This window comes from Opisthorchis viverrini (assembly GCF_000715545.1).
Source record: "Opisthorchis viverrini unplaced genomic scaffold opera_v5_203, whole genome shotgun sequence".
Taxonomy (NCBI): Eukaryota; Metazoa; Platyhelminthes; class Trematoda; order Opisthorchiida; family Opisthorchiidae; genus Opisthorchis; species Opisthorchis viverrini.
Genome location: NW_008751859.1, coordinates 163,002 through 184,906, shown reverse-complemented (window position 1 = coordinate 184,906; position 21,905 = coordinate 163,002). Strand labels below are relative to the sequence as shown.

Here is a 21,905-nt window from a genome sequence, read left to right as displayed (position 1 = left end):
ATACATATACATATACATATACATATACATATATCCTAGGTTCGACAGAGACTTGAAGCTGTGACAAACAAGGACTTACCAGATGGTTTCTGGTAGCATCCTGACTAATGCCATTCGACTCTTTTCAAATGTTTTGTGTATGCGACTACCTTTGTTGTGAGTCGAATAGTAGTATTTTACTAATCGCCAAAAGCTTCGAAGTGTGTAACAATTTTGAAATCTGGTTGTGGTATGTTCCGAAAGAGGGTCTAAAAAAGGAGACCAAATAAGTGAAATCTGTTCTGGGGACGTTGGAAGGTTGGATTCAGGTAATGGAATTAAGCTGGTCAGGACGGTTCAACGAGAGATGATAGAACCAGGCTTGGTGTCGGGAGATATTTTCAATCAACTGGCATGCTTGTTTTGCTAACTGAGTTGCCCTTTTGCGTTTTCATGAGCACCATTGTTCGAGATATTGTCTAGATGCATCCGCGCAAACTGTAGTGTAGACCAGAGGTGTTGGGTACATTCTTTGCTCGTGGACCTGTATTGTTTTTAGTTCACATTCCTAACTCCACACCTCCAATGGGCAGTGTTAGTTCGTAATTACGCAACCTCTTTGCCAACAGCACACCCTGAGTGACTTCGCTTTGAATAGATGAACACCGACCCATTGGTGTGGAGCTTAATTGGACGGTAACACTGAGGATATGGTAGGATCTTTGGTAAAGTCCTGATATGATTGAGGCGTTATGACGACGCTACTCATGAGTAGTGCAAATTTGAGATGATTGGCAGGTCGTCGACCGTGCAGTCCTTTTTGAAAGGCCGCTGAATGGAAGAAGGAATTTTAGCTGATTTTCACAGGATAGAAGTAAATGGAAAACAAAAATCATAACCGAGAATAAACTACGGAGACTATGAGTAAATATTATTATGCATTTTAAGGAGATCCTTTTGACCGAGAGGAATAGTGTGCGCTAAATGAATGGGTAAATCTACCTTGGAATTATGGACTAGGCGTGGGATTATTTCGTACATCATACCAATGAGTTGAATGGACACCAATTTATCAGGTAACACTTATACCGACTTTGCCCGAATACACAGACCGGACGCGTAATTCATCGCGCCCAATGGTGTAGTGAGACGGCCATTCGAATGGATACTTGCTTGAAAAATTTGTCCTTCATATTCTGCACAGGGAGTGCCTTCAGCGGATATTGTTTGATTATGAGAACAACACATGAAGCAATATATTTTTCCCAATAATGTGACCGGGTTGACATGACGATCCTGGAAAAGACTTGGGTGGATTTAGAACGACAAAAACCAGTTGTGATTATCCACTCGCCCTATAGCATTGCTGGTTTTGCAATGCACTCGCACAATCGCAGTTGAGAGGGTGATGTCAGCTCTTCGTTTCCCCACGTTTCTTTTACAGGTAAAAAACCTCATATTTGCTTGATTTCCAGCTGTTCCAGCTTAGTGAATCGTAAAATGAAATTAGCTGAGAAAAACACAGACAACTTCCAAGAATTTGTGCTACTTAATGCATTTATTATTATGTTTGATAAGATCTCGTAACATCTCTTAGACACTCTTAGTAATCTTAGTTACAAAATCGCCTCACTTCATGTTTATGATAACACATCTTCAAAGACTGGTTTTTTATACCGACAAAAAGCCACATACTCTGCCGTAACTAAAATACGCTTGGGCAGTTCTTACTGGTTTCGTCGATTCTTAATCTATAGTCTGGAATTGCTTCCAAGCCGTGGACCACGTTATTCAATTACCGAGCACACAGTTCTTACCGAATTCATCCACAGGGATTTTTTGTTACCATTGGTAACCACAAGGATAACTCAGTACTCACTCAAACTCAAGGCATAAGTCCAACAGGAAAACCTCCATCAATGGAATGGGTCTTGTGGCACAGAGATTTTTCTATCGAAATCTTTGCTAGAGGGAGGAGACTTTTAAAACCGAGGAGAAAACCTTCTGACTGAACAGACCACTCGTATGTTTACTGAAATCTCTCCGACAGTCCAGGACGATTTTGAATTAAATTTGTGTCCTAATTGATTATATTTTGACAGGAAGCAGCTGGTTCTTCAAATAGTTGGTTTGCTTCCAAGCAGAGACACCACAACGAACATATCAGTAACATTAACATAGTTTAGCCAACTGCTTTTGCTAAGGGTTCTCATCAGTCCAGATTTCACCAGCTTTTGAACAAAGTGTGAACTGACGTAGCAGATGAGTCAGTCTTAGATATGCACAGAGCAACATTACTAAGAATATTCCAAAGTTGGAACACTGAATGAAAGTAACACCCTGTAAGGTAGGACAAGGTCACTCGAAATTTTCCAATTTTCCCATAACCATCATCGTCGTTGTATAAGCACTCGGCTTTGTGAAGACTTTTGTGCGTGGTGGTTCATGTTATGGTTCAGTCAGATAAGATTATCTCTGGTATTTTATCAGCTAGAGGATCTAGGCCAACTACTGACAAGTAATAAGTAGACTTCTTGTGTTCCGCTTATGTGTGAGTTGCTCATAGGCAGGCGCATTGAGCAGCTGGAGCACTCATTTAGGAAGATATGAAAATTCCATCCGATACTCAGTTAAGCTGATGAAAGGCAAGCGGATACAAGGTAAATCTCTTTATCACATTCGACAAAGCATGTGATGCTCCCAACCTTTCTCTCATCAGGAAACACCTTCCCACAGAATACGGTTTAGCGTCTCCTGAAGATTCTTTCTTCAAAGAAGCAACATTGTAATTTGGTTACCTAGAATTAAGAACTGAAATGGGGCGTTCGCTTATTGCTTCGTACCTAGAGCATGATTTAGATGTGACACTTCTTTGGTTCGCAGCTTCCATACAACCCGATAGAAGGTGCTGCTAGGTTTCCCAAGCATATAAATGAGAAGTTAGAAGTTACTTCTAGGTTCACACCACGGATTCCGTGACCCGAAGCTTTCGTCTTGACCATCATGCTTTCTTGAACCCAGCTACTCGGGAAGTTTAGGTACTGATGATTACCCTCTAAAAATTGACATGTCAAAACTCACTTTGGTACTATACGTTTCACAATACTTTATTTTGTCAATATGGGCAGAATGTTGCTTATAATGTCGCTGGGCTTTTCAGGGTCTCTTTATTTGCCAGGGTAACAGGTGTTTCAACTCCTCTCATAGTAATATTCTCTTGCTTATACATACTGCGCATGTGTGATGTTCATACTATGCAACCGTTTCTTAGCTTTGCACAAGAATACTTGTGTGTGACCAGTCGGTTTCCTCTCGACCAAATATCCAGGCTGTCCTCAAGGGATACCAACGCATCTTGCGTCTAGATGTGAGGATGGATTCGGCTGGATTCATTTGAGTCCTCCTTCAATGCTAGGTTCATATGTGAAAGAGAGTATTTCGCAAACTCCGTTCAATCGGGTTTTAGAGAAACATTGGTATGATGGGAACTCATGGAGTTCGCCTGCCTGCTGAGCTTCGAAAAGGGCAAAACCAGCTCCGTTCAAACTCCGTTCAATCGGGTTTTAGAAAAACATTGGTAAGATGGGAACTCATGGAGATCGCCTACCTGCTGAGCTTCGAAAAGGGCAAAACCAGCAGTAGACTATTGAGTAGTTTTCAGCCACCTCATGAGTAGTTTTTGCCTCTAATAGTATGCTGTGATGTATCGTAGACTGTAACAACTGAAACATGGGGCGTCATGGTGGTGTAAATTCAGTTGAAGACAAAGACCGTTGTAAGGGAGATATTAGCCTGAATTCACTAAGGCCTATCGTCAAAGCCAAGCTCGTACGCAACCGTTTTTCGGAAACTATCACCAAATTTATCGTAAGTAGAAACGACCTCGGAGAATATAACCGCATGAAAGACGTCACCGTTAATTTCACTCAAAACCAGACGTACAAGTCACACCGTCCCGTAAAATTTAACTGATGACCGGATAATTTTTGGTTCTTTTCATATTCTAAAAGGGTTGCAAGTTCACTGTACTGTCCAGGATTTCCCAAACTGCCACCTTCTTGCTACGTCGAAAGAATTTTCAGCTGCCACATTACCGTGCTATTCGGAGCTAGCTTCTGTTCATTTATTTACGCTTGATAACCTCAACTAAATGTAGACAGGTAATTTCGAGCAATGAGTACCAACTCTCATCCGCCTCCTTTGCTGATCACCAAACAGGTTTCCCATTAATGTCTACACAACTCTGCTTGCCTACCGTTCTCTTCCCAGGAGGATTGAATTACAACGGAGCTCTTACGAACTGATAAACATCTTACGCGTCCTGAGCGCCACACATGCTTCACTAAATCCATCGAGTAAAATGTCCGCTAATCAACTTTAGATGGACAAGTCACGCAAACGTGGCCCCGAAACTCTGGCAGATTTGTGTCTTTGTCTGTCTAAGTAGGGCTTTTAACATCCACGGAAGGCTAATTGATCTGACAGACTTATTTTAACGATACAGTCAACCAGATTTATTAAGGTTACCCGACTGATCAGAACGACGGTTTGCTCGTCCTAAGCTGAAAGGGTGTCAACACCTGAATGGGTAGGAGATCGTGTGATCTTATCGCGAGAAATTCGTTTACGCGCGCTGAGCACTTCGGCACGAAACTTTAAACAGTCTCGAACAATACTCAATAACGGGTGAACTGGGTTAAATTTTCTATGCTCTGGCCGAAAGCATTACAGAAAAAAGATCATACTTTCCGGGGGACAACTCACTTAGACTTCAGTTGTGACTGCTGTATAGGGATAAAACTCTCATAATTATATGATGAGCGGAAAAATCGACTTGTGCGGTGTGGTGCATTATTTCTACTGTTTCGTAAGACAAGGTTGTCTGTATCTGAGAGGGGTGAAGTGACCGGACAAATACTAGCTAATGCAAATGTTTGCGGCTGTCTTCGCTAAGTAAGAACGGTGGAATTGAGCAACCATTGGTAAATTGAAGAATTTTGTCGGATTCCTGGAAGAATGACTTACACCCATCCTGGAAGCGCCTTGTCCCCTTCGAGGCTGGTTGAGTAAAACCACAATATGGTCACTTACTTGGGACATTCATCCTTAAACCAAGTTAGTGATGGAGGGCTCTGCTGAAACTCTTCTAAATCTCTCTGGTATAATACTTCTCTGTTGAATGGGCCGCATAAAATTAGCTCAATGTTTCCTTTGGAACGATACTCAGTCTCTCAACTTATGCTTCAATATTGATCGTAAGGTCAACAAAAGCTCTGAGGATCCCTCGAACAGTTTCGCTCTTCAGTTGCGCCTGGGCACCGAAACCGGTAAGCTGCTGTTCCAAGTTTCCACCGACCTTATGGGTACTATCGAGTTGTGACACTTTAAGTCCAATGCCGACACATTAGAGTTGCGAAAATCAGGAGCGTGAATGCTAAAAGTTGTAAGACATTGGAGAAACCGGAGCAGAATTCGTTAGTTCCCAAAGGTTGTATGATTATTATACACCTGCAGATGATCATTACATTCTTGCGTTTTTCGAATGACAATTTTTACCTGGTTCACAATGGTTTCCTGAAGTTTTACGTTTTTGCTTTATGAAACCATCTTCTTTACTTCAAAAGCGACCTTATTCCTGCTGAAAATTTGGAACTAAGAGCACATGAACGTCGACAGTGTTCTACGCATTATTTACGGGTAACTGCTAATTTAAGTCTAAGAAATAGGGGCTGTGTTCAACTTTCATCGATCAATTAGAGTAGGTAGTACTGGACGCCATTAGAGGATACCATGTCTAGATGCGGACTTGAAATAACTTGTTTTGTACGTTCTAGTATACTTATGATGTCTTGTTTTGATGACCGCATTCATGAAGGGCGTGGCGGTTTGTGCCTTCATTTTGCTTCCTTTATAACATTATTATTTTGTCAATCGCATAACCGTTTTTTTTGTTTGAATAAGAAAAAGCGCGCACTTGTACAATTTCACGCAATACAAACGTGGTCACGTGTTCCGACTCTATCTTTTGATTTTGCTCGCGCCTACCGTGGCCATTCGCGAGTCTTATGTGCTAACTCTGGTATCAAAACATTTCAGACCATCTTCGGAATCTATTATATGTGGGAACTGTTCAAAAGACCCATGGACAACCATGATTGGCTCATTGTTTCTTCGCTGAAATGGGCCAACAACGAACTGTTTTAAAGAGGACAATTATTAGTGAGTCTGTTCCATCTGACCTCTTTATTATTGTATACTCATTCTAGCGTTATTATTTTTATTCCTTTGCCACACACTCCTGGTAAAGTAACTTATTGGGTAGCCAAACCACTACAAGGGAATACCACCGTAGTGTAGCCTGGGGCACGTGGCTGAAGAATGTAGAGTAGAATTTGAAATCATAACACTACTAGTGATGTGTAGAAAGCACAACATAACAGTGAAAATCGGTGGCCTTCATTGCGCGTAAATGTTTACAGTCAATTCGTCAAACTTTCAACAATTCAAGTAAGGACGAAGACGGTGAAAACGAGTGGAGAGGGAATAGAACTAAGTTCGATGAATATTTGTAATGCACTACTCATAAAGTTGCTGAAAGTCCCTCGACAAACCATGACCGCTTTCGCTCTTTATGGGGCTCATCAGGTAGCCGCAGTTCCCGAGTTTCCATCAAACGTATGTTCTACTTGAACCCAAATTGGACTGATTTCGACAAATGCACTCATTTGCATATCATTTCGGTTTTTACGGGGACTCAACTGAATCTCTCGTTTATGATGTTCTTCAACTGGATGTGCTGACCAAAGGATCTCTCAGGTTTCATTTAGCACGATATTCGAGATATCGCGCTACATGTTCTTGACGGGACACACTAGTCATGAGGTGTCGACAGTCTACGATCGACTCGCCATTCTTGAGACACATCAATTAGGCACAAATATATCTGGATCGCGATATCTCGAATATCGCAGCGACTGAAACATGCGGTGGCCTGGTGCAGCACATTCAGTTGCCTCGAAACATCACAAACGAGGGAATCAGCTAGGTTCCGGGTGAGTTTCAAAAAAGCCAAATTAGTTTGCAAATTAGTGTATTTCAATAATTTTGATGCACTTTTTGCAGAGGACTTTCTGCCTCCCTCGGAATCTGTCAGAAAAACTTTTTTGCCATAGAACGTGAGAAGGCAAGCTCTATGACTAAATCGTGTCCGAGCGTTCATAAATATGGGTGGTCTGCTGCGGTGCCCAGTTGTTAGTTGGTCAGCTTATTTCAACAGTTGGTTGGCAAGCTTTTTTGTTTACCAACTGAAGGGACGTCGTCAAAGCACAATGTCTCGCCTACTCATGGTGATTTTTCGGCTTGTGACGAAATGTTTACAATCCAGTTACCAAAGTTGGCGAACAAACAGTCACCGTGATCGAGGATTTTCGCTTGGGTCCGCACAGGATGGATCGCATTGGCTTATTTTGTAAGAGTGGTTGGTTAGTTTTTCGGGAAATACACTCGTTTGCAAATCAATTTGGTTTTCACGAGAGACTCTCGAAAAACAGTCCAATTTGGACTGGAAGGTTGACGGAAGCTGGGGGACTGCGCCTACCTGATAAGCCCCAAGAAGTGCGAAACCGGTCGTGGGCTGTCAAAAAGTTTCCAGTAACCTTGTGAGTAGTTTCCTTTATGGTTGGTCAGTCCTTTCAGGCTCCCTAGGACACGCGAATACTCCAACAGATGTCCTTTCTGGGAAAAAGCACTCCTCTGCAGAGGAATCCACCCTCACAGGGACTTAAAACCTGAATTTGCCCTGGTTTCTATTCTCCAGTGCGTTCAAGTTGGAATTTTTGTCTCGTCTTTATCGAACCTATCAAAAACAACCTTTTTATTTGAACGGGACATTTGATCATGTCTCCAGTTCAATAGGGACCAAATTACCTTCATCCATATCTTCGCTCTATTGAGCCCTGCTTGGCTGGATTTTTCTCACAAATTATTCGGAATAGCTTTCTAACAGATTTTAATGAAAGACAACCGTCCAAATTGTGGGCAATTAGATGGCCGCTTCAAACTCATCGACAATGGAATCAGACACTAATGAGGCATGATAAATTGTCTGACAATCTTCCGTTCTCCCATCAGGCTTTCGACCTCCATTTTCAATGCACATTTTTTCCAAAGAGTGAAAATCAAATGATCTTCTTCAACGAAGAATCATTTTCTTTAGGAATGCTTCTAAGAATCAATCGGTTTATGTGGGAACATCCATAACAGGCTAAAGTGTGTTTCTTCTGAATTAGTAGGCAGATTCAGGCCAAGCTACATATGAACAAGAAGCATTGATGAGTGCAAAATCTGACATCAAAAATCTGACATCAAAATCTGACATCAATTTGCGCAGCATGTCTCGTATGGTAACCTGTTTGGTTATTCAAGAGTGGGTCTAGTCGCTTTCTTGGCCTTCATAACCCTGCTGACGTAGAACAATTCTCGACCGTTAAACCTCCCTTTATGCAGCTCATCAGAGTACAACCATTGCGAGAATCATAAGATCCTTTACTGCGTGATGTCTCCTTCTTCCGGCAGTTTGTGAACTTCTACCTGACCACTTGTGTGATGTTAAAAATTAAATTGGTCGATTTCTCAAGTGGTCCAGTGGGGTAGATTTCCTTAACGGCTTGTACACAACCCACAAAATAGTAACTTCACGTTCAAAGACAGACAGATCTATGTTGTTTTGGGAGCACTACTTCCGACAGACTGCATTTCCATGGTGTTCCACAAAACGTGTGTCCATGTCTTACACAACTGAACTGTTTGCATCTGTTCCCCAATGTGGTCTAAACCACATCCTCTTTCATTTGTTGGCGCTACAAAATGAGAATTATGTAAGCTAGTGATTGGTAGCTATGAAATCAACGTTGAGTTCCACCTGTGCTGCCTTCCACCGCGAAACTGTCTCATAAACTCCAGGTTTTCTCGGATGGGGACGAAGAAAGAAAAAACGCAGTATTTAGGCTACCGCACTTGCTCCCATATGCCGCAAGCACCCTTGTGTCATTGCTAAGATCCATATTTCTAAAGGCCTGTGATTTTATTCACGCTAAATCACAGTACGGATCTGAGATCGGTTTCTGTTCGGTATTAATCAGCCAATTGTCTTGGTTAGAAAGGCTCCCACACATGGAATATGTAGGTCTCTTTTCGGGTTTCACATCTCTAGTTTCGTGTACGAGTGACCGGTGCGAGGGTGATACTGCTGAATATGTCGTTCACAACGCCATATTTCATAGCCCAGTAATCAGCTGCTTAGACCCATGCAAACAAACTCAAGAAGTCAGTGCATAGAGTGGCAAGCAAAGACCTTGTTTTTCGAAATAAAACTCTTGCAAAATAAGATGGACATGGGGAGCAAATCGCTTCACTCCAACTCTCGTGGTCCTGCTATTGGTCTCTCCTTTACTATTATGTGTCTCATAGTTCCTAAAGCTGCTTAAGTGATTGTTACTTCGTACTGAAAATATGTCTTTGAAATGGTAATTCGGCTGCTGTTCAATAGCTGTCGTCAGACTTAGACAAAAAAATAAACAATCAACAATAGCAGTCTCTTATCGAGGTCATAATATCTGTGAATACCTGAGAAGCGAAACGGCTGCGACAGAGTTAGACTGATCGAAAAACGCATTTAAGATCTTTTGGGTCAGTAAATTAGGAAACCCTTTGGAAAGGCGTAGAGGATAATGGTTTTAAAGACGAGAGGGGGAACAATGAGGACAGTTCGTGGTCAGGTAAAATGCTAGTCCATGTTGAAAAGTTCAAGCGAAATACAGCTGCTTCATTTTGGAAAACGCAAAAGGTGGGAGTAGCTCGTATCTGAGAAGGCGAAAAGGGGAAAAGACGAGAAATGACACTATCCAAATAGTAGAGGGGGCTGTGCTTCTACCGACATGATCTTAAGATAGTTATAATCTGTGGAATAGTTCTCTAAAGGACGCAGGAATACTTAGTAACACATGGTGCAAACCAGACAGCACATTCAGACCCTTGGACGTCCTAAGTGGAGTTCTGACAACCACCTGACACTTGTTCGAGTATGCATTTCTGTTCCTTGCTACTTCGTGCACGTCATCGAAGGCATGAGTCCCTTGACCTTCTGAGGATTTGTGTCAGTTCAGCGGTAGTGTTCGCAGTCCTTCCAACTCCAGCACTGCGACCGTCAACGAAATATTCTAGCATGAAATCTGAGTGAAAGTGGCCAGTTTTCTGAGGAATTAGAAGCGGAATTAAAATATCACTAAACGTGGTGGGGGCATAATGCTTCTGTGACAGTAAATCGGAACACATGGAATTGTTTTCTTAAACATTTTTGCCCAAAAATGGGTTGTGATATGCACTTTTAAATGGGTTCGATGGAAAAGTTCGTGTTTTTAACTTTAAGTAGTCATCAAAAACAGCTTTTTCGTCTGCCGTTCCACGTTGGTGCGAGATCCATTAGGAGTTGAGTCGGATAGACTCAAGTACTGCCCGTATGAGTTGTGAATAATGCCGTTTAAACACCCACTTTCGCAGTTAGCCGGTTTGAAGTCATAGTGTTTTATCGACCGAACTCCTTCGTTAGTGACAGTTGTTCAGGTAATGTGTGGCAAATACCCAAGAATCACATAAAAATTCATCGATTTCTGAAAGTTTGTCAAGAAGGGGCTTCTGCACTTGTGTCAATATCGTTGTATCCAATAATTCGGTGCTTGGCAACAGAGTGGTCTGAGATGATAATTGTTGCTGCTAAAATTTCCGCGTCCCATCCACTGCAATGCATGTCTCGAACACAGAATACACGCAGAAGGCCAAACCATACAGTGTGGACCAGATATTTCCCTCCTGACCAACATTAGAACAAATGTATGCAGCCTACCACATCATCCTTCATCGACTTTCATGTTTCATTTTGCTCACTTACTCTTGAGTTACTGACTCTGTCGCCGCAAACCAAGTGAAACTCCTTAAGGCCTATTACTCCTTGGTAAAAGTTCGGGTCCGGCTATACAGCTAGGAGGCCACAGAGTTCGATACCGAGTCTGGTGTACTATAGGGCTGCCACCTTTAGCCGATACTCTAACCTCGCCAACCCCTACTCACCTGATCAGGTATTGAGGAGATTCCCTGACGTCCTGTTAGGACCCAAAACTTGGATAGATGAATTGGAATAAGTTGATGTTATCGTCCTGCTGACTGATGACTAGAAAAAGCCCCAAAGTGTGCTGAATAACATAACGAAGCACCCGTAGTACTAGAAAATATCTTGTCGAGGGCTGTACAGATGTGTTTGCCCGGTCCCGCAACATAAGAGGTGAAATAATCCAGCAGGTTTCCGACTTCAGGCATCTTGGTTCCACCACTTTTCCCAATTATCCGGCGTATCAAAAAGCCGTCCATCCATCCGGTCTTGATGGACACTTGTGAAATACGACCTGTGCGAGTAGAGGATTTCCGAAAGTATAAAATAAAAGTCGCCAACTAGAGAAGCGTCTACTAATGAGATGCCCAGTCTTGGGATGGGTATGCACTAATATCCCCTGACCTGAATGACCTAAAGTACATGAATGACGCCTGAATTTTCGGGCAAGTTCGAAGATGCACATTTTAGGTTTCTATTATGCCAGTGGAACATATTCGAGCTTGACGTATAAAGATAGTCCGCACAAGCCTCGGCCTATAAATGATTCCGACGAAACTCCTAAAGTGCAGGCACTCTGCAGGGTCAAGTTTATTGTGGATTTTTCCGGTTATCTACCAATCCGATTTCCGACAAAATAGCAACAGTGAATCTGTTGTCCTTCTCGGTCTGAGTTGTAAACCTTGATGACTGTGTTCAAGCCTTGATCCCCTAAATATTCGTAACCCTGGTTTTCACACTCTCTCATATCGATTTCTTGTCAATTAGTTATCCACATTTGCTCTTTCACAATATCTAGTCACATTTATTGTTCTGACATTAGGCCGTCGGATACCGTGTCACGAAACTACATGAACTCGATTAGTCTTGCCGAGAGTCATTTGCTTACTTGTATAATTAAAAACAGTACACAAATATGGTATGTCTCGTAATCGCTAGACTCCTGACGTAAACTCTTGACAACAATGGTCGATCAACATACATGAACTGATGGCGCAGGGTACTTTCAATGCAATGTCTCCCGTTGGAGAGTAAAGCACATACGTGGTGGAAATTTCAATCAGAGGAATTTTCTGCCTTCCAAGTCAACTGGTTTGTGAAAGTATTCCCTCTTTGAAATAGGTTCGTTTGGGGGGAGTACTGTGTGTTATCGAATCAAATCATTTGCAAATCAATTTGGTTTTCACGAGATACGCAACTCAATTTTTCGTCTTCATGATATTCTACAAATGAATGTGCTGCACACAGGCCGCCCCATATTTCAGTTGGCACGATATTCGAGACATCGCGGTATATTTTTATAAACGAAACTATTCACAAGGTTGCTGAAAACTCTTCGACAGTCCACGAGAGATTCAGTTGAGTCTCTCGTGAAAACCAAACTGATTTGCAAATGAGTGTATTTCTCGAAAACAGTCCAATTTGGGTTCAAGTAGAACATAGGTTTGACGGAAACTCGGGAACTGCGCCTACCTGATGAGCCCCAAGAAGGGCGAAACCAGTCGTGGGCTGTCGAAGAGTTTACAGCAAACTTGTTAGTAGTATACTGTATGTTATGTTCGAATGTACCAGAAGGTAGGAACATTGTTGGAAGCTTATCGCTCTCCGAAAACACACCAAAAACGGTTTCAGCTTAACTGCTGGCATTCATGTAGCACTTTGATGAAGAAGATCATTCAGGAACTGACTGTCCCCTGAGGAGGCTAAATGCATGTACAGCAAAAGATGTTAATCACACCAAATCGCGCAATCATGGAGTCCATTTTCTTTGTTTCTAAAACACGTTTTCATCGTCCATAGATTATTTCTGTTTGCTTCACTGAGCTTTCCTAAATCCCAACCTGTTTCCTGTCCTCACCGCTCGGCGGTATGTCCCCGCTGTATTCCAATGAAGCGTGTAAAATGCCAGTCATGCTGTCTTTCGCATCCAACGTTATCTCCACTTGTCATCACGCCTTTCGTGGGCCAACTATAGAGTAACCCTGACGCATTAAACCTTGACAAAGTATTCAACCGTGCCAAAAACGGGGGCAACATATCGGTGGTTTGTGATGAGCTTCTAAAAATGCCACATTCTACTTTATGCTACAAGCCTGCAACTAGGCTGCTGTTTGTTGGCGACATTTGTAAGCAATTATAACTTGTGGTTTCTGTCATACATACCATTTCTTTTTCCGTCAACGATTAATTTGAATGACCGAGTCAATGATTTGCATTCAGCCGGCAAATCAGACCCCCGATTTTCAACAATCGAATTTTACCGAATATTGGGATTGATTCCGAATTTACAGCTACCCGTACCTTTTTCAACATTTAACAAGTAGCTGTCGTACTGAAAGCTAATAAATGTAATGGGCAAATCAGAAAAATTCATTGCATCCATCTGAAGCGAGCGGGTAGAAAACTTACACCGTGCTGTAGTTGTATTGGGGCAATCTCTGGTTATAGGTGCATAGACCTCTTAACTTTAATGCCCAATCAAATTGGTTGTTTCCCCTTTATTCATTTGAGCACTCACTTTGAAGTACACTGCTTCAGACCGAATAATGTGATGGGGTCAGGTGAAAGAGGCGCACTCAATTCGTCCATATACCCACTCACTGACTGGTCCGATCGTCGGACGGTTTAACACAAATGGCACCCTGCAAGTTGGTTTGTCACCTTTCATTTTTTGATATTGATGCGCCTTCTTCCGAAACGGACAGGTATCTGCTGCTCGCCAATTTTCTTCATGAGTTTTCGCGCTCGCTTCTCAATATTCCTTAAATCGGATTACGGTTACCACGAAATTATCGAGCCCAACTTAGAAAGGCATCATTCTACCTCTGATTTGAAAATGCCAGTAAAATTATTGCACGATTCCATTAAGAATGCACTTGTTTGACGTAACGACCTATGCTACTGATGAAAATTGCGAGTAACGTCTGTCTGCAACTCAGATCATCACCCCGCAGCTAGTTAGAGGTTACTGAACTGTTCGAATGTGTTTCTTTATTGACGTCAAATTTTTATCAACGATCAGGTAAGGTCACAAACACGCCCAAGCATCTTGAGGTTCTCAAACTTTATGGAAATGGGCTTTTTGCTTTTGTTTTGGCTAGTTTGCAACCGCTCTGTGTACGTTTTGCAACAAACGATTGCTCATTCGTAAGCGTCTTGCCTTCCTATGGAAGCCGGCGGGATGTTCCAAATTGAATCTACGTGATTTAGCTGACCTTGATTGCACCATATTGAACTGAGGCAAACCAAAGGTACGGGATTATTTATCTGTTGCTAGACAGAGCAGAGAGCGAACGCATGTTTGAACAAACGTTTTTATTCACGAATGACGGAGATTGCTAAAACACTTCGCCACATGAAGCATAAAAGCGCTTCAGATCCATGATGTTAGACGATTTGTGTCCCACAGGGTTTGACGTTAACAATCCGCGTTGAGGGAATAGGTGAGTGAGGTCACATTCCAACATGGTCACTCGAACTAACTACAGCAAAATGCTTGTGCATAAGCCAAAAAGCGAATTGCGGTATTACTAAAGCGGTGGCGATTCACGGCTCGCCACTCAGTTAGCAATGGTCTCGTAGCTTAGCTATAATTGGTTTGTTCATCAGTCTCGGCATCTTCAGAACTAGGCTTTAACGAGAAAAAATCATCGCCAAAATGAAATCTCCATCCGATTGAAAGGGATCTCAATAGGTTACTTTGAGTATCGCTCAAATAGATTCCGGCTCAGTTACCACTAAAGACAAATCATTTAGGATTCCTATGACGGTCCGCTGCTTTCTGTCGGAATTAGGATGTTATTATTGTCTTTTATTCACTGTCTGATGCGAGTTTTAGTAGGTTCAGACGGCTTCCTAATTAATTTCTTGCTTTTCTTGTTTTCTAAGTTATCGTAATGCAGTGATATTAGTGATATCAACCTTGATCTTTGCACTTTACTGGACCCTCTGTCCAACTTGGACCCCATCTCTATATACATTCCGATTAAAGCTCAGTCTTCCATCGCGTTACTGGGAACCGCAGATGCAGACAGGGTTCCAATTGGCCATTTGTTTATGACGATCCTCAGACATTGCAGGGCCGGTAGGGGAGAGTTTCTGGCGTACTTCGAAAGATCTTACATGTTGCTTACAGGAAACATTATACTCCAGTATACTCATCGAGGTAGCAAGCAGGTGGTTTAGTCTTATTCGGGATTGACCAGTAAGCCTTCAATTTTAAGTGCATACCTTACATTGTGGCAACCAGAAAATTTTGACTTTGAAGAGGGGCGCACAATTTTTTTGGAATGATTCCTCCTATTCATGATTGTTCATCTCGCCTGCATGCTTCGTTTGAGGGTAAAGATAATTTGGAAAATAGATTTAGAAGTGTGTTTCAGGCTACGTTTACTATTGTTTTTAAACACCTGATTGCTGCTAAAAACGCATTGGTATACTACTACTCATTTGTGTACTACACAACAGCATCAGTACCACATTGAATTACACACACATTTAACCAGGAGCTAATGGGATTTGGGTTTTTTGCAACTTAGATAACTACATGCCTTGTGATAAAGTGAGAAACAATTTCTTTCTTTATGTGAATTCCTGTAACCAGAATGCTCTGTGAAACTGGAACGTACCGACGTACTGCGCAAGTAGCTTCTCCTTTGCCAGTATGGTTTCTCAGACATCACCCAACAGGCCAAAAACATCCACTGTTCAACGTTCCGCCATAAAATAACAATGATATCCGTTAGCATAAACATCGTTTTCTCAAAACGAAAGAATATTTTGGTTTCCGAAAAAATTTTGCTGACGATCGGCAGATTTATTGCTGGGCAACGTTTCGCCTTTGATACAAAAACCTCGTCAGGCCAGGTGCTAGGTTCCGAGGTTGGTCGAGATTTAAGGCGGAAAGAGAACCAATCAGCTATTTCAAGCCAAATCTCTGTTGGGTGTGGGCCGAGGGATTCTTGCGTGTTAGGGTGAGTGAACAAATGTTGAGTCGATGGGGAAACCTACATGTGTTTGTGTCCAGCCTAGGGTCTAGTTCTTCTGGCTCGGTTCATTTGATGGTCCCTCCTGAACGTCGTTTTTTCACCCGATTGAATATTTTGGTTTCTGGTGGTATTACAAGGTTTGTTCTAAGACATCAGCTGTCCAATCTTCTGTCATGTAAACTTCTAGCGTTTACCCGCTTCCAGAAATGATAGGTAGACATAAATTTCTCAAATGTGTATCTTCTTCAATGGTTGGGCGTCAGAAATGTGAAAATTACCCATAAAATTTGAGGACGCAAGTTCAAAATCCGGAAAACACAGAATGATCAGGGTTCTCTTGAACAAGACGTAAAGGAAAAGTACTTCAACCTGGTTGGCAGGTCACTGAGGTAAAAGTGACATGCATTTTGCAAATGTGATTGAATTACTTGCGCTGTCCAATCTGTGGTCAAATGCTCTCGAAGGGCGCCTATGAAGCAGTGAGCTGTTTTCAAACCAGAAGACTTGTTTCCAGACCTGCCGAGGGCCTCACCTCTCCACTTGTTCCCTGCTTCATTCTGTTCACATTCTGCGTTGTATGTAAACCACTGAGGTTCGGATGTATGTTGCCGGACGATGGTGGGACAGGTTGTCTATTGAGGCCGAATCCTTCATTTATTTGTTGCTGATGTTGATTTTGAAATAATCTGGACATCATTTCAAATGTTGTTGAATTCAGAGCTGACAGAATAGCCCTGGGATCTGGTAATGAATCGGATGATCTTGTCGGATTAGGTTTGCTCATGGATTCGAATGCGCTACGAGCAATGGACTGTACGGAGTCGGTGTAATCGCATTTGGAATAATGTGGTTCCTTGTCTGGTTTCGACCAGTGTCGTTCATTTTTTTGGGACGTTGCCAGAGGAAAATTTATTGGGAAACCGTTACCTAGACCCATTGGAGGGATAAATGTCGGAGAGCCCGTTTTAACGACTGATAACGGTCTATCCCTCATGAAGCTCTCGTCGAAAATTCTTTGTTTTGAAGGACTGGGTGAGAGATTACAGGTGCCGGTTGTCATCGCTTCACTGGATTTAGGGCCGTTAGTAAGGCCTGGGCGTATCGATTGCGAAGTTGAACAGAACTGTTCAGAGGTAGTCCGTGTACCAGAATGCCAGGAGGGGGTAATGTGGGATGAAGATGTAGGATACTTTGCAATATGTGAGAAAAGAGGTGGTAAATTCAGGGGAATCGGACTCTCTGGTTCTAATAGAAAGGAGGATCGAAGTTTTCCCAAACCACCTGGTTGCAAGCAAGCTGCCGAAAAGAGCACGCCCGGTCTTGTTGAGGTGTGAGTACTTCCAACCGAGGATTCAAAATCAGTCGTAGCTTGACGCTTCCACTTATTGCGACGGTTTTGAAACCAAATTTTAACTTGTGTTTCAGTCAGTTGCAGCGTTTTGGCCAGCACCACCCTTTCCGAACTAGATAGATATCGCTTTGCATTAAATGTGCTCTCCAACTGGTGAACTTGGTTGCGCGAGAACACCGTACGCGTCTTCTTTTTTCGCCGTAATAACTGATTCGATGTGGTAGAATGTAGCATGACGCTTGAACCTGTGTCAGCGCACATGCCATGTACGTGACGAGCTGAAGACAATGGTGAAAATAGGGACCAAAAACATTATGGTGGTAGATGAGGATAGGTTCTAGGTTCTTTGCGTATGTGTAAAGTTTATCAGAACTGGAAGGGCAATTCAGCTCCTCCTAGAATCATCACAGTAGGCCCAAATCCCGGTCGTCCAAATGGCAGACCATCATCATCATCATCATCATCATCATCATCATCATCATCATCATCATCATCATCATCATCATCATCATCATCACCATCATCATCATCATCATCATCATCATCATCATCATCATCATCATCATCATCATCATCATCATCATCATCATCACCATCATCATCATCATCATCATCATCATCATCATCATCATCATCATCATCATCATCATCATCATCATCATCATCACCATCATCATCATCATCATCATCATCATCATCATCATCATCATCATCATCATCATCATCATCATCATCATCATCACCATCATCATCATCATCATCATCATCATCATCATCATCATCATCATCGACAGCATGACATCAGGGTTCAACACCGATGCTTCACTGCCGTAAAATGGCAGACCACAGTCTTATTAACTCGTTCACGCAGATCACAGCCTACAACAAGTCATAATCAACAGAAACCAAGTAATTTTCGGTCCTTTATCCTAACTCTACATCATTAGGGTCTGGAAATATCAGCCCTTAATTCGGCAAGATCGTCACCGAAATGCATGTCACCTTCGGTGAGGTTCTCCTCAGAAGTATTCTTTGTAGAATTAGCAGCGTGCGGTTTATAGTGGAGGCTAAAGTTATGAGTTCAAATTCTCGAAAGAGATGACAACGAAAGATAAGTGCAGTGTGATTAGTTTCCAGAAATCACGGTTCATTGTAATCAAATTAACTGTTGATCGCCAGGGTTTTGTTGTTGACCCGCTCCTCAGGATGCCACTGGATTTCAAATGAGATCCAATGAGGAAGAAGAGGGGTTGTATTGTCTCTCACGTGACTGTTTTACATTTCCTCATATTCTGTCGGCCTACACTCTAGAACTCTGGTACTCAAATTTACACGGATTTTGCTACTTCCATCCGCACAAGGGTTTTCCTTTCCATGGTGACCCATAAATTGGTCATCTGACAGTTTGGCCTGTTTTGTCGAGCAGTAGATACCATCAAAAAGCGGATTTCCCGTTGGTGACGTTTCGAGCTTCAGTACACCAAATGGCTTCACCAACCGACGAACTCTTTCAACCGATATTCAGTACCAATTTTGTCCGCTTGTTGAAAGAGATCTCGCAGAATGGTTCTCCATTTGTTTTAAAACATTATTGGTATGGAGTTCTACTCACTTAATTTCACGGAGGTCTTATATGAAAGTTAGAAGCTGTCTACCGATTAGTTACCAAGCTCTTCTAAGATCTCAAAATACCTTTTTAAGTTCTTTTCGGTCTACTGCTAAAAACTACCCTCCTAGCTAAAGCCTGGTTGAAAGGTTTTCAATTACTTTCATCATGCATAATTAATACTCTTCTATGATATAAAAGTACCAGGACAGTGGAAAGTCCATCTCGAGCAGCTGCTATGTCCACATTCACGACTGGAACAATTCCACAGGAGAGTGGCATATCGGTTCATCACTTGAAGCGCTAAATTTATGCAGTCAACAGTAAATTTTAACCACCGGAAGTTTTTATTCTTCACGCACAAACACTTCCCATGCCCGGGGGGGCATCGTATGCTTTTAAAAACACCAGCAAAGGCCAATGCGGTAATCCGTATCCCGAAACAACCATCCAGAAGACCTAAGCTAATTTTCCATCGCATTTTCGATTTGGACTAGCCGTTCAAACGAGTCCTTCGAAATAACACTTCCTGAGCAATTCCACGTCTAACCGCGTGATTTGTCTGCACAGCCTGCGGGCATGGATGAGCCGGTGAAAGAGCGACGGGCATACGGTGTTCACCCTACTGAGTGACGAAAATGGTTCAGTTTTTTTGGTGTCTATCGATTTTCTCACTACAGATAGGAATTCTATCAAACAGTTGCTGGCAGTTCCCCTAAACATTCAACAAGACAATCGGTTTGTGCGCATCAGTCCTCTAAGTTGCATTGTGTGGCACCAGTATTCTTTACAGGTAATCAGATGGCCCGCCTGATAACATCGTCATTTTGCTCTTCAAGAGGTCTCAGCTTCCATTTACACGAAGTGTTTTGGGACACTAATGCTGCGTGCATTAAATCGTGATGGCATTCTAGACGTAATATACTTCTCATCATAAACGAGAGATTCAGCTTCGTTCCAGGTGAGTCACCCATAAACCAAGTTTGTTTGCACATGCGTGTAATTCGTCAATCTTGACGTCACCACCAAATGGCCGGCAGAACATCACCAAATAAGCGGGCTTATCACGTTTCTTGTTAAATGAACTTCCTCGCGGCGTCATGTTTGAACTTGAGCTTATTTCGCTTGATGAGTTTCCCTTTGTCAGTTTCGATCATCCTCCCTCGCTCTCCTACCATATAACCGTGACAGACCTTCCACTTACTGTGGCAATCAATCAGAGCAACGCCTCTTAATTTGATATTCCCGTAATCCTGCCTATTCTTCTAGACTAAATTAGTTGACAGAATAACCCAGCGACCCTTGTTTGCTACTTCCCATCACGGTGCCCACCGCTGTCCCTGCAAACAGCATTAACAGAAATGGAAGTGGTGATACCCCACCTACCCTAGTATCTCTTACCGGATTTTTTCGAAATTCCTATCTCTGTAGAATACCATTGATTCAAAGGCACGCTTTATTCAAGATATTCGAGACTAATCGAGCTGACCTTAAGACTGGCTAGACATCCAGGTTAACAGGCCCACCATGTAAAATACGGATGCAAAGTTGACAAAGTTGTAATAAGAAACCACTTTAGCGAATATACACTCATCTGCAAACTAATTTGGTTCTTTCGAGAGACTCACCTGGAACCCAGCTGAATCTCTTGTTTATGATGTTCTCAGGCAATGGAATGTGCTGCACCAGGCCGCCTCATGTTTCAGTCGCTACGATATTTGAAATATCGCGATACATGTATATTTGTAATGTACTACTCATAAGGTTTCTGTCGATGAATTTTCAGCAACCTTATTAGTAGTACATTACAAAGAAACCACTTTATTACTATCCGACCCTGGAGGTTGTTTAGTTATTACTGTTAAGTTACCCTTGTCTCACGAAGTTTCGTAGTTGATAGAATCGTTAAAACTCTCAACATCATATATATCCACCCCACTTGCTTTCTGTAGCAAGCCAACGGGTTATATTGGGAAACTGGATAGTTTCCGTCAACTGGTCTCCGTTATTATAAGCTGCATAGATATATGCATCAAAATGCGAATAACGTCACACATGAGTTATTCTACTGTTGAGCTGAAGGGCTTACCATGTGCTGAGGTTTCCGGTGCTCTGTTCTCAGAAGTCCAAGAAGTTCTTTCAAGGCCCATGGAATCGGACGCCTCCTCTTTCGGTTCCATTTCCAAATCGTCATCGGTCTGCTCAGCGTCACCTAGTCTATCCAGTTGCCCGGCGGAGGGTTCTTTCAATCCTTGTGACTGGTCTCCACGATTAATTGCATTTTCAATATTTTGCATCGTCCTGGGATTACTCATTTCGTGCATGCTTGCTATTGTACTAAGACTGAATAGATCTGATTTCCGCTGAGTTAAACCGGCGGTTGACACAGGTAGTTGTCCCTGATCCTGGTGTATCCAAGGGCTTTGACTCAAAGGAGATGAACTATTGCCGTTTGCAGTGACTACTGGCTTGTACATCCATCTGAACGCGTCCAAAGTCGACGAATTTCGCCTTTGAACCGAAGACAATAGCTGCTCGTGCTGTTGGTTGTGATTTGTATCCCCTGGAATTCTCAGTCGCTCTTCTCTTTCGTGTGTGGAATTTTGCGATTCAATTTTATGCACAAGCAAATTGGCCAGTTCAAGAAGTTGAGCTGAAGTTAGCATTTTCGCCAAGTTTGGCGAGGATGTAGGTTCCTCCATCCCTATAGTATTGTCCAAATTGGTATCACTTCGACCGTCTTTCGGCCACCAAGTTGAAGCTTGTTTAAACCATTCCAGAACAGATGCGATAGGCATTTTGTCCATTTCCAGTGGTTCT

At 42.4% G+C, this 21,905-nt stretch overlaps 2 protein-coding genes across 2 annotated transcripts in view; one reads left to right on the top strand and one right to left on the bottom strand.

Moving 5' to 3' along the window:
* T265_08122 (hypothetical protein) overlaps positions 1 to 21,905 on the top strand; it is a gene marked incomplete at both ends in the record, with an annotated part of 88,548 nt that overhangs the window by 1,719 nt on the left and 64,924 nt on the right. The window contains one exon of the mRNA XM_009173835.1: positions 17,155 to 17,458. Within this exon, the coding sequence (XP_009172099.1) occupies positions 17,155 to 17,458 (304 nt within the window). The remainder of the gene's footprint in view (positions 1 to 17,154; positions 17,459 to 21,905) is intronic.
* Positions 12,402 to 21,892, bottom strand: T265_08121 (hypothetical protein; the record flags this gene model as incomplete). Its single annotated transcript, XM_009173834.1, has 3 exons — positions 12,402 to 12,686; positions 16,661 to 17,757; positions 21,175 to 21,892. 3 exons carry the CDS (start codon positions 21,890 to 21,892, stop codon positions 12,402 to 12,404), a joined length of 2,100 nt encoding a protein of 699 aa, XP_009172098.1.